This window comes from Leucoraja erinacea, chromosome 4, assembly GCF_028641065.1.
Source record: "Leucoraja erinacea ecotype New England chromosome 4, Leri_hhj_1, whole genome shotgun sequence".
NCBI lineage: Eukaryota > Metazoa > Chordata > Chondrichthyes > Rajiformes > Rajidae > Leucoraja > Leucoraja erinaceus.
In genome coordinates this window covers 102,256,705-102,269,513 of record NC_073380.1, presented here as the reverse complement: position 1 = coordinate 102,269,513, position 12,809 = coordinate 102,256,705, and the positions used below count along the sequence as shown (strand labels likewise).

Genomic DNA, 12,809 nt, shown 5'->3' with positions numbered 1-12,809 from the left:
AATTGCCAAATTCATCATTTGAAGCTGAACGTATTGAGCATTGAAGATTTCGTACAATCAATTCCATAAGCCAATGAAAGCAAATAAAATAATAATTTTCAACTGATTGGCTTTAACTTTGTGGTTTCAGATTTGGTGAACCCCGAATATACAAATGGTTTATCATTCGCGTGACTCACAGCATTGAGTGAAAAAACAAATGGGAACAATATGCTACATTGAGTGATGAATGACAATGCACACTAAGAACTGGCATATTACAAATCATTTTATAGGGACGATTTTGCCTGTGCACTACACAGGTTTTCTATATGGCAATACAGGTAAATGCAAAACTGAACACAACCTAAAAGTGCACAAAGTACTTGAACAATTGGAGGAAAATAAAGGAAAGAAATTATTAACAAATTTCAGTCAGTCGGTCTATTGAAATACAGATGAACTACAGGAATAATATACCAACCCATTAAAAAACACAAAAAAACATTCAATTTATCTCATGGCATGATTAATCAATCTTTGCCTGACAGTAACAAGGGCACAGAGACATTGAACAATTGCAATGTCCTCAAGCATGATTTCAAAATAACAACTCATATAACTGAAAACAAAGGAATTCAACAATTATTCTGTATTACTGCATAGAAATGAATAATGGTGCCCTGCAACTTTAAACAAAAAAAAAAATGCACAAAATCGGAAGGATGCACATAAAGCTGAAGGTTTCCTTTAAAACCAGGAATAATACATCAATATTTACTGATTTCAATATGGTGTCCCACTGGAATTTCGACTACAAATCAAAATACTGGCATGATGGCCCTTTACAAAATTGGTCCTGGAATAACAAGCACAAACTGGCACAAGAATCTTATGTGCAAAACAGGGCGTGCAAAGATAATTCTATATTGTGCTCTACGATAAAAAGGCATTTGATGACAACCTTTCAAATCAAACACAAAATGTTAACAAATGTAAAAAGGACAAAGTTTATAAAATTGTATCTTTAGAACAACAGATTTTTAAGGAAGAACAAAAAGTCCAATCAAAAGAATTGTTTTAAAATATTTTTGGACTTGTGCGCAGGTCTGCAGAGAAAGTTTGTAAGAAAGAGAAACAGAGTATATTGTATGTGCAGGGAGAGTGGCACAAGGTGTGAACTTTCAGGCTGCCTGTCAGCTGCTGTTTGGCTAAATATGCCAACACAAATAAACAGCAAATTGTACACAGATCTATGAGCCCTCTATCTATTTGCTGCGTTAAACACATTGTGTTGTTGTTGTCTCCATTAAGCATTTTTGTTTTTAAAGAAAAACAAATCATTGCTTGATTTTAAAAGCACATAAATTGCCCAAGGTATATTTGTCCTGGGAGGTCACTTTGAGCACTGTTAACTCTGAATAGAAGCACTGATTTTATGGCAGAACCAGATTTTTTTTAAATGAAATATATCGAGAATATGCCGTGGTATTAATTTAATTTCAATGTATAAACAATTATTGGCCAAACCTTCAACATCTTCAATATCATTACCAATAATTGGGAATTCAATTAAAAATAGTGCGTGTAAGCCAAAATGCTTAGAACTGACCATAGCATTGGTTTATCTGGCAGCTTCTGGGAGTTTATTCCACTGACTCTGCTGTAGATCCAGATGGTAAGGATAGAAACCTGTAGTTAATAGTGTAAAATGGACAAAGAATGGGCATGAACAAGCCTCAGAATTTTTTCATAGGTTAAGAATCTATTGTTAGACCTCAACATGAAATATTGTGTGAATTCTTTACTTTACAAATAGGCTGAGTGCATGGAGAACAGACTGCAGACGGGGTACTGGTGGAATTGATTAAAGAACAGAGGCCTGTGATTACAAAGTAAAGGAACACCTCCAAATAAACAAGGAAACTTTTTCGGCTAATTTTCGATAAATTATATATTTTTTAAATATTCCAATGCATTCCAGTTCCAAAAGTGCAATCTGCAAGACTTCAAAACTTTTCAGTAGTGCTTCTCCTGCAAATAATCCTTCATTTTGTTTGGCAGAGGCAATTTTTGAATCAAGTCTATTCGAGTGTATTGGCGAATAACAAAACGGCACAGATACTGTAGTGAACGAACTTGCATGAACCGAGAAACTGGGTTTGTTAGTCTTACAGGATAGGTTGCAGAGCCAGGTAGGCGAGACCTAGAATAGCAAAATGCTCCATTTTCAGAGTCTTTAATTGAATGCTCAATCAGCTCTACAATGGATGTGTGTCCTTCCACATCCGGCTGTTCATAGAAACTAAACCTGCCATTCGAGTGTTCTATTCTAGTGTGAAGAGTTTTGCCTTGTGAACGAAAACTCAGGCTTAAAAGATATCGGTCATCAGAACTGTCACGCACAAGAAAAGATCCATCAGGCACATTGGTAAGCTTCTCTTCTGCCTCCCACCGTGTTATGGGGCCCCAGTACCATCCTTGTCTTGCAAGCTTTTTCAGCTCTTCAGTGAGACTTGTGACCACCATTGGGCCATTACTTTGCACAGAGTCATAAACTCTTCCCACTCCGGGAGCAGAATTTGGATCAAAGTTTAAATGAAGGCGAACTCTTTCTGCTACATGAGCTGCTGTGCCGACAAACCCAGGAAACGTTAACTGCATTTGATTGGAACCTGGAGGTAGGAGTGGAGACAGTGGAGGAATATCAACGTGATTAGATCTTGAATTCTGCAAGATAACGCCTGTTGTACCAATCAAAAGACCATTAACAGGCGGGTCCAAGAATATATCAGATGAAACCACTAAATCGGAAACCATATGGCCATCATCTGTCTGTAGTGTGCTACTGCATACATGGGATGGCACTGAAGCAACTTCCATTGGCAATGGATTGTCAAAACAATAGCTACATGACCCTTCCATAGGATACATTCCCTCATCTAAAGGCATTGTGTACTGAATATAGTTCTGAGGCATTAATCCAATTACAACAGGAAGATGGCACGATTCATCAATATCCAGATGGGAGTTGCCATTTTGGGAGTCAATTTCTTTCATTGTGTTGTTCTGTTCGTGAAACACGTGATCTGTTTGCATGTCATGGAACTCCTTACGAACTCCACTTATCGCTTGGTTTGGGCTATTATTGTGGACCAATGCTTTGACCTTGCCCTCCATCTTAATGCAAGTCTCTTCAGAACTCGTTGATCGCAAAGGCCAAGGGGTAGGGCTGTAATGGTGGCCACGAAGTGACGTGGACCTTAAGGGTCTTTGTGCTCTCAAATCATTAATGCTCGCTGGGGTTGAAGAGGAAAATCGATCATCCTCCACAAAGCTGACAGATGGTGAACTCCCTTTCGACTTCTGTTTCTGCTTTGCAGAAAGCCTCCTTTTCAGTGTGCCCATCAAACCTTCGCCCTTTGCTTTATTTTTTGGCCCTTTATCGTCCTCCTCGGTTTTGTTTAGATCGTTACCAGCCAAATCCTTCCCATAACAGCTAAACAGAGAGTCGTCCTTCCCAAAATCATTAACAAGCGATGGCTGCTGCATTACCACAAATTCATTTTCTTCTTTGCCTTTGTTCAAGTTGAAGGATTTTTTGATTGTTTTAAGGCTTATTTTCTTCATCTTGGCAAGAGCGTGCAAATCCTTTTGCACTGCAATGGCTCCAATGATGCTCTTTGGATCAATCTAGCCAGCGTACTGGTCTTCATCTACATCACTGGTAAACGCCGTAGTTCCCATCTCCTGCAAAGGTACACAAACATTTCATAATTAATTTTGTTTTTAAATTGACATTATGAGCAGGTTTAGATCATGTTAAAATCTCAAGCTTATTGCTATTAACAAGGCACAACCTTTACCCAAATCTCTTCTGATTGATGTAGATTGGCTATAATTTACAAAACCCTGCAGCAACAACTTCAACTTTCCCTTGTGAAAAAGCATTGTGCCTAACAATTTAAATTACTGACATGGTTGTGTCTGCTTTGACTTTGCTTTGGACAATTGTTAAAATTAATATAGAGTTTTGATATAAGTGCTCCCAAAAATCTATTATGATCCATTATGAATCACTCACAATGTAACATGCAAGAGCAAACCTCAACAAACACAGCTGCAAAACACCGGGTGGGAGAATGTTTCTTAACTGAAATAAGGGTAGAACTGTGCAGGCCCGAGTCCTCGGTTGCTCAAACAACAGAAATGCCACGAGACAAATCAGCCGAGAGGAAGAGAATGAATGGGCTGCTAGCATGAGAAACCTCAACTTGCCTGCAGCAATAAAAGATGTCTGTTCTGAAATAAATGCAATGTGTTCAGTGCAGTCAAAAAGTAACATTTGCAAACACAAACCAAATGCTGTTTGTGGATTAAAAGTAGTCATTATGTCAACTGTGACTGAAATTAAGTTAACTGTCTGGAACCCTTACCAAACTTGTCTCAACAATGATTTACAAATGGTTCTGCAAGTAATAAAGCCAACAAACTATTGAACCTTTGCAGCTAACAAGTTGTATATTTACAGACATTCTAAAAAAAAACCTTTGGGTTTCATCAACCAGCCACATACTGCTTAGAGTGAATCTGACATTTACTTGCCTGCCTCCTTCTCCCCACCTCCCCCTATTATTTGTTTTGGCGAAATGAATGGGCAGCAGAGCTGTGACTGGAACTGCTACGTGCTGGGAGACAGGCTGCCATGGATGCGCTCACAAAGATGCATTTTTGTTGCATTCATGAACCGTGCAAGGATTCCGTTGAAGGTCGGACATTTTCCAAAAGTGGAGCAGCTCGATAAATGACAAGGTGCAATTAGGGCACGTTACGTCCAAATTAAGTTTCCAATTACTACAAAATGTTAATTGACGTAGACTATAGTCATTTTTGTGGTGGCTGAAACACAATACTTTCCCTGCAGATGCAACAAAAAGTACTTAGCGTACAGAAAAAAATCTAATAGCAGCAGAGAATGCACAACCTCACAGAAATCAGATCTCTTTATCCTAGCACAGTGAGAGCAGGATAAGTGGATCTGGCTCTGGTATATTGATGATTCCAAATCAACATCAATGCACAGCATTAAAGAAGTGCCTTGGCCAGCTCTTGATATGCAAGGTTACCAAGCAAATGCTGGAAAATAGGATTAATAAAGATGAGTGCTCACTCATCCATGGACATGGTGTGCCGAATGATTACCATGTGGATATATGTGGATCGACTCTTGTCAAACAAAAGGTTGCCAAAGTTACCTAGATTAGAAACACATAACTCATTCAATTTGCATCTGAGTTCATTGTGAGAACACTATAAAGTGCAATATAGGGGGGGTTGCACGAAAGGTCACTAGGTCGTAGGGCTTGACGCACGGAGCCGCTAAATCCATCTGGAGGACATCCGTCACTTCCGGTATATGTTATTAATGCTAAAAATGCGTACTTTCCTACCTGTTTAAAAACCGTCAAAATGTTGAATTTTTGCGCTGAAAAAAAACTGTGGGAGTCAGGGGTAAGTGTGAGAGACATGTACCCAACTTTAGAATTCCAAACGTGAAGCAAAATGAAGGTATAGAGAAGCGAGAACTGAAGGGACAACAGCAGCTAAAGTGCTTGGTAAACATTTGCCGTGCAGATATCGGAATTGAAAATATTGGGAATTATCGCGTTTGCTCACTGCATTTCATCAAGTAAGGCATTATTTGTGTTTTTTCTTGATTCCTTTGGTATCTAAAAAATCTCAGAAGTGATAAATCTGTCTGTAAATTTTTTTTCAGATGCGTTTTCATTTTGTATGTAAAAACCCACGGGAACTATGGGCGATTTAAAAAAATTACAGCCAGATTTATCACTTCTGAAATTTTTTCGATGCCGAAGGAATCAAGAAAAAACACAAATAATGCCTTAGTTGATGAAATGCAGTGAGCAAACGCCAAGCACTCTGTCTGTTGTCCCTTCAGCTCTCGCTTCTATCTGCCGTCATTTCTCCTCACTTTTGGAATTCTGAAGTAGGCTAAATGTCAAACACGCTTATCCCGATTTCCATAATTATTTACAGTGCAAAAATTACCTAGATTATTTCAGCGGGTTTTAACGGGCCCGCTACGCTGGAAACAATGGTAAGTGCCCACCTGCAGTTCATGGCGTGTAATCCATTTGGAGTTGCGTAGCAACAGTACGGGTCATGGGTCGTGACCCGATTGCCGTGAAACCTCCCTATATTAAGGGTACTATTGAGGAGTAACCTGTCCCACTTAGGAAACCTGAACGGAAACCTCTGGAGACTTTGCGCCCCACCCAAGGTTTCCGTGCGGTTCCCGGAGGTTTTTGTCAGTCTCCCTACCTGCTTCCACTACCTACAACCTCCGGCAACCACCTGCAACCTCCGGGAACCACATAGAAACCTTGGGTGGGGCGCAAAGTCTCCAGAGGTTTCCGTTCAGGTTTCCTAAGTGGGACAGAGGCATAACTGGACAGATTTGACTTGCACACTGAGATAGGGTTGGGGCACTGCTTCCACATTTCAAAATTTTTTTTTCCTGAAATAGGATTCAAAATTATCTGGAATTTGATGGTATTTTCCAGCTCAGTAAACCTTCAACTGCGCATGTGTGACTGCTGCCCCCAATTGCGCACGCGCGATTACCAGGGCCCACTGCGCATGCGTGGGGAGATGGCGTCCCTTCCGTGTCACTGGCGCCATTTTTAATTGTGACGCTGCTGATGTCACAATTGGTCATAAATATCCAGGTACATACTTTTCTTCCGCAAATCATCCGGCGGGCCTGATTGGACCTTTTGGCATCTCCCCGTGCGTGCGCAGTTGGGGGGGCAGTCGCACATGGGCAGTTGGGGAAGGTTGGGAAATTTCCCGAAATTATTTCATTTCCATAAAATTACCCGAAGACAACCATATTTCCCGAATTTCGGGTAATTTCCTTCAAAGAGGAAACGCTGGGTTGTGGTTAGGGTGGATCGTGAACCTGAAAGTTAATGTGAGGAAGCTGCGACTAGGGTATAGCGACTAGAACTGATCAGGCTAGGATTGTGCAAAATTGAAAGTGTGATGAATTTTAGTTTGAAAAGACACAGCAAGCCTAAACAACTAACAGAGTAACACTTCAAGTCAGTCATTCATCAAAACTCTGTTGACTAGAGAAATAATTTCACCCTTTTACAATACACTAATTGTGAATTTAATTTCACACTACAGCACAATTGATTTCACCACATAAAATTGTAAAAGTGGTGAAAAATATATGATAAAATGGGATCTGTGCAGTTCCTGACTAGCTGAGGCACCATTAAATTCACCAGTGAACAGTTTGTTCCACACCAAATGAGAGAACCAACTTGGCTCTTTAAAAGCACGATCCTCTTGTCTACCGGACACCAGTAAAACACACTACAGTTGCAATGAACAAGGAAGAGCAAACAGGAAGGGAGAGAGAATGAGGTAGAGGCTACAAGGGTGATCCTGTCCACCATGGGTAAGGAAACCCGTCAAGAATGTAATAGATGGAAATTACAGTCCTCCAGCAGTAAGAATAGCTGCACCTTAAAGCCACGATGGACGACATTTCAAAATTTTGCACCAGGTTCTTAGACAAAGACAAGTGTTCCTTTCATTCAAAAAGATCTCTCACACACATACACAATTGTTTTTGTACCTATGACAACAATCCCCACCCTCAGCCCACCAACAACATTTCATTCCTACAACCAGATGCAGAGGCCAAGCCTCTCAAGGGACGACAACAAAGTGAGTGGTGTACATACTTTGGGTGTTTCATGAATTGCAAAATCTGATGATGCGAAACAAGGTAATTAGGCCCCGATATCTGCAACACGATCATTTATCCATATTGTGTAATTGTCTTTCCATGATCACAATATTCATGCTAAATATCTGACTAAAAACATTCACAGTACATACAGATCGGCCATGTTAGTAGCCATGACTGATCTGTATGTATGTCTGTGTAAAATGGCCCTTGTCCTCCTCGATCACAGCTTTTTAGTTGTCAATAGAAAAACAATAGGGAACGAGATGCTAATTTACTAGTATGAAAGTGACCATAACTTTTTTAATACTGAAGATATGAAAATGAATTAGGTAAATATTAAATGCTTTTTTAATGATTTTTGCTGATGGGATAAATTACAGGCTTGATTTTTAAAATCTCAAAATTTAGTAACATTCCTCGATAATGCAACAAAGAAAAGTTCAATAATTTAAAATTCCAATATAGTGCAAAAACAAAGCCCAAAACCCCTTGTGCAGCCCAGGCAGTTCATAGATTGGAGTTCTTAGTGTTTAATAGCCTGATGTGTACGGAGCTGCAGATGCTGGTTTATACCAAGGATAGACATGAAAAGCTGGAGTAACTCAATGGGTCAGACAGCATCGCTGGAGAAAAGGAATAGGTGACATTTCAGGTCGAGACCCTTCTTCAGCCTGATGGTTGTTCACTTATTGCGGAGTTTCAACTTCAAGAGCACCGTCACCTCCCACTGCAACATCTAATACACCTGTGAACCACAGGCAGTCATTCTAGATCTGCCTCTGGGAAGCAGTCAGTAGCCAGATCATGGGAAAAGGCTTCTTGTGAGTCATACCCTTCATTTATTTCTCCTCAAAGTGACAGGGCATGACGTTCCAGCATTTAATCCGCACACACTGGAGATTATGTGACTGGGCATTAAGGGCCTGTCCCACTTTCATGACCTAATCCACAACCTTTTTTACTTGTGGACATTTTTCATCAGGCTAGAAAAACGGCCCGACCTACTTGATGACACGAGTACCTACGACTAGCATCACGGCCTGCTACGACCCACCTACGACCTTGTGACGACCATGCTATGAGTACGAGTCAAGGGCAAACTCAACTGAGGTTTTGAATTAGGTCGTCAAAGTGGGACCCAAAGTGATGTTCGTTTAAATTCCCACGCGCTAAACTGACAGCGCAGTTTAAACCTGTAGCGGGACAGGCAGATCAAAGTTTACAAAAATAATTATCCAGATCTTAGAAACATAGAAAATCGGTGCAGGAGGAGGCAATTCGACCCATCGAGCCATCAACGCCATTCATTGTGATCATGGCTGATCATCCCCAATCAATAACCTGTGCCTGCCTTCTCCTCATATCCCTTGATTCCACAAGCCCCTAGAGTTCTATCTAACTCTCTCTTAAATCCATCCAGTGATTTGGCCTCCACTGCCCTCTGTGGCAGGGAATTCCACAAATTCACAACTCTCTGGGTGAAAAAGTTTTTTCTCACCTCAGTCTTAAATGACCTCCCCTTTATTCTAAGACTGTGGCCCCCTGGTTCTGGAGTCGCCCAACATTGGGAACATTTTTCCTGCATCTAGCTTGTCCAGTCCTTTAAGTTTCTATAAGATTCCCCCTCATCCTTCTAAACTCCAGTGAATACAAGCCTAGTCTTTTCAATCTTTCCTCATATGACAGTCCCGCCATCCCAGGGACCAATCTTGCGAACCTACGCTGCACTGCCTCAATCACAAGGATATCCTTCCTCAAATTAGGAGACCAAAACTGTGCACAATACTCCAGATGTGGTCTTACCAGAGCCCTATACAACTACAGAAGAATCTCTACTCCTATGCTGAAATCCTCAGTATAAAAGGCCAACATTGCATTAGCTTTCTTCACTGCCTGCTGTACCTGCACGCCAACTTTCAGTGACCAGTGTACAAAGACATCCAGGTCTCGCTGTACCTCCCCCTTACCTAACCCCATTGAGATAATAATCTGCCCCCTTGTTTTTGCCACCAAAGTGGATAACCTCACATTTATCTATATTATACTGCATCTGCCACACATCTGCAGTATAATATTTAAAATACTAATAGATTTAATCGGCTACAACTTTTAGAGTTACAGTATGACTTTTTATACCCTTGCATTTTTTAAGCAGCAAGATGAAACTTTAAAAATCGGTATTTTAGAAAGCAAATCCATACATCCGTATTCTTATCGCATTTCCGTACAAAATACAGAAAATCCATACTACTTAGCAGCTCTGAAGAACAGAGCACAGCCCCCGCTCACAGAACACAGACCCCGCTCGCACTTTGCCCACTACGCTCCTTCAGCTTTATTCTCTCGGCCGGTGATTGATAGCTGGTGCCGGAAGGGGCACCCCCGTCCTGGCGAATAACAGACCAATAACTTTTCTAAATTTTCCCCGATCGGAACAAGTTATTTGACTTGCAGCAGAGGGTTGGATTGGATTTAATTTATTGTCATTGCACTTTTCAGTGCAACAAAATGGTTTAGCCTGCAGTCATAACATAGAATAAATAACAAACACTCAACACTTTGAAGTCCCAAAGTCATTGGCTCTTCCCTCCTTGCTCTCCCTCTGCGCTGAGGCAATCCAAGCCTCCGATATTGTGACCCCGCTGGGTGATGGTAAGTAAGTCCCGTGGCAGAATCCGTGCTCCGCAAACGGGCCGGTTCAAACTCCGCGGCCCGGGGCGGTCGATACTGCCGAAGCTGCCGCCCTCCAGTCCAGCGGATGCAGCTGTAGTTGCGGGAGCTCCGGAAATACAGGTCACCAACCTGTGACCTGCAAGCTCTCGATTATGTCGTCCACTGGTCCGCGGCCGAGCCTCCAAAGACGGGTCAGAAGTTGTGTCACACCGCAACCACAGCCCCGAAGTTGGCCAGCCTCGCGTTGGTATGTCCTGGTTCTGCCTCCGCCGCCTCGAGGTCGGTCGCAGTTGGAGGCCGCCAGCTCCGCGATAAGCCTCAGCGCAGACGGACACGGAGACGGGGGGGATACGGCGGGAAAGGTCGCATCCCCCCCCTCCCCCAAAGGAAGAGTAAAACAACATACCACTCATCCCCCACACATACACAACTAAATAAACCGAAATAAACAGGACAAAAGAAAACAAAAAACAGAAAAGACAAACGGACTGCAGGCGAGCCACAGCTGCAAGGCAGCACCACCGAATGGTAAGGTGGCGGAAAATCGTAGCGCCATGGGGGATCGTTTTTGCGCAAATATAATTACAACACAGTGGTCAAGGTGAGAGTTTTAGTTATACTATAGTAATAGTAATGGTATAGAAGATAGATAGATAATTGTACACCTTCAATAGCTTCTGGGACTTCTACAAGAGGCACTCCCTCAAACGTTTATTCGTTCCACCAGTGGAATACAATAACAGTGGTGTATCGTCCACAAAAAGCACAGCATTTGTTCACTTATGTCACACCAAAAGCAACTCCCGCACCAGTGAATATTAATACCAGAAAGAACAGCAGCAGGAGCAAGAGAACCTCATGACCAGGAGGCTCCTCTGCAAGTCACATGCCATCCTAGCTTGGAAATAGTCGTTCCTTCATTGTTGTCAAGTCTAAATTCTCAAACTTCCTGCCCATCAGCACTGTGGAAGCACTGCCACCAGGTAGACTTAAGTGATTAAAGGTGGCAGCTCATTACCACCTTCTCAAAGGCAATTAAGAATGGACAGCAAATACTTGTCCATGCCTGCAATGCCCAGATCCCATAAATAAGCAATTAAAAAAAAAAAATCATTGGTGCACAGGGAATTGGTGTATAAGGTTTGTTACTGGAGGTGATTGACAGGGAAAACCTTGAAGAAATCTCAGTTGCACTCATGGGGACGGATACCCACCTCCCAGCCCCAAATAAGGACAATGATGAGAAATGTCATCGAGGGCTTCAATATCAATCACGTGATAGGAAAAACATCTTAAAATTAATAGACAATAGGTGCAGGAGTATAGGCCATTCGGCCCTTCAAGGCAGCACCGCTATTCATCGTGATCATGACTGATCATCCCCAATCAGTACCCCATTCCTGCCTTCTCCCCATATGCCCCGACTCAACTATTTTTGAGAGCCCCATTAATATCTCTCTCTTGCAAACATCCAGAGAACCTGCCTCCACCGCCCTCTTGAGGCAGAGAATTCCACAGACTCACCACTCTCTGTGAGAAAATGTGTTTCCTCGTCTCGGTTCTAAATGGCTTACTCCTTGTTCTTAAACTGTGGCCCCTGGTTCTGAACCCTGAAAATAAATGAACCCCGTTTTATCTCTTGACAATGCCCACCTGACATAAAACACAGTGCCCCTACTCTCTTCAATGCCCCATGACTCGCCCCCAAATCTGAATTCCCTATCATAAACTGCCTCCTCCAACATCCCCACCACCGACAGTCCATTGTAGACCCCCCCCCCCCCCCCAAGCATTGGAATCCACCTGCCGCCTCGCAACATTTCACATCCCTGACGGAGTCAGTCTCCTTGTTCCTGCTCAGTATCTTGCTTAGATAGAAACCTTTTGCTTCTAAGGTACCCAGGCAAATATTGGTGGAATCCGCATCGCCAAAAGGAGGGGGCTTGCATTCTGAAGTGCAGGCAAGGTTACGTTGTGTGTGTTGTAATGAGGGATCCTTTTTTTTAAACTAGCAATTGACCTCGTTTTGTCTCCCCACCAAAGCCATCTGCCCTCAGCTTCTACAGCTTCTTATGTTTTTATTTCCATCATAACCGTGTTCTTGAGAGTATTATGATGTATTATGAAGTCCAATAAAGCAAACATGTCACTCAAGCAGAGGGACTTAGAGCTGATATCATTGCCCTAATTTTAACATGTATTTTACAAGGATGGCCTAAAACCAGCAGTCTATTACATCTCCTCAACCATTTCTCATAATGCAATACCCAAATCCTAAAGGGCCTGTCCTACTTTCACGACTTAATTCAAAACCTCTGCCGGGTTTAAAGGACCTAAAATAAATCAAGATCGTGGTAATCTACGAACTCCT

At 42.1% G+C, this 12,809-nt stretch overlaps 1 protein-coding gene across 3 annotated transcripts in view; it reads right to left on the bottom strand.

Annotated features, from left to right (window-relative positions):
- Positions 1-250: 250 nt before the first annotated feature.
- The window catches only part of LOC129696739 (suppressor of cytokine signaling 6), a 56,279-nt gene continuing 43,720 nt past the window's right edge, over positions 251-12,809 (bottom strand). For all 3 annotated transcript variants that reach the window (XM_055634876.1, XM_055634874.1, XM_055634873.1), the window contains exon 2: positions 251-3,729. In XM_055634876.1, the coding sequence (XP_055490851.1) occupies positions 1,999-3,609 (1,611 nt within the window). In that variant the 5' untranslated portion in view covers positions 3,610-3,729 and the 3' untranslated portion in view covers positions 251-1,998. The remainder of the gene's footprint in view (positions 3,730-12,809) is intronic.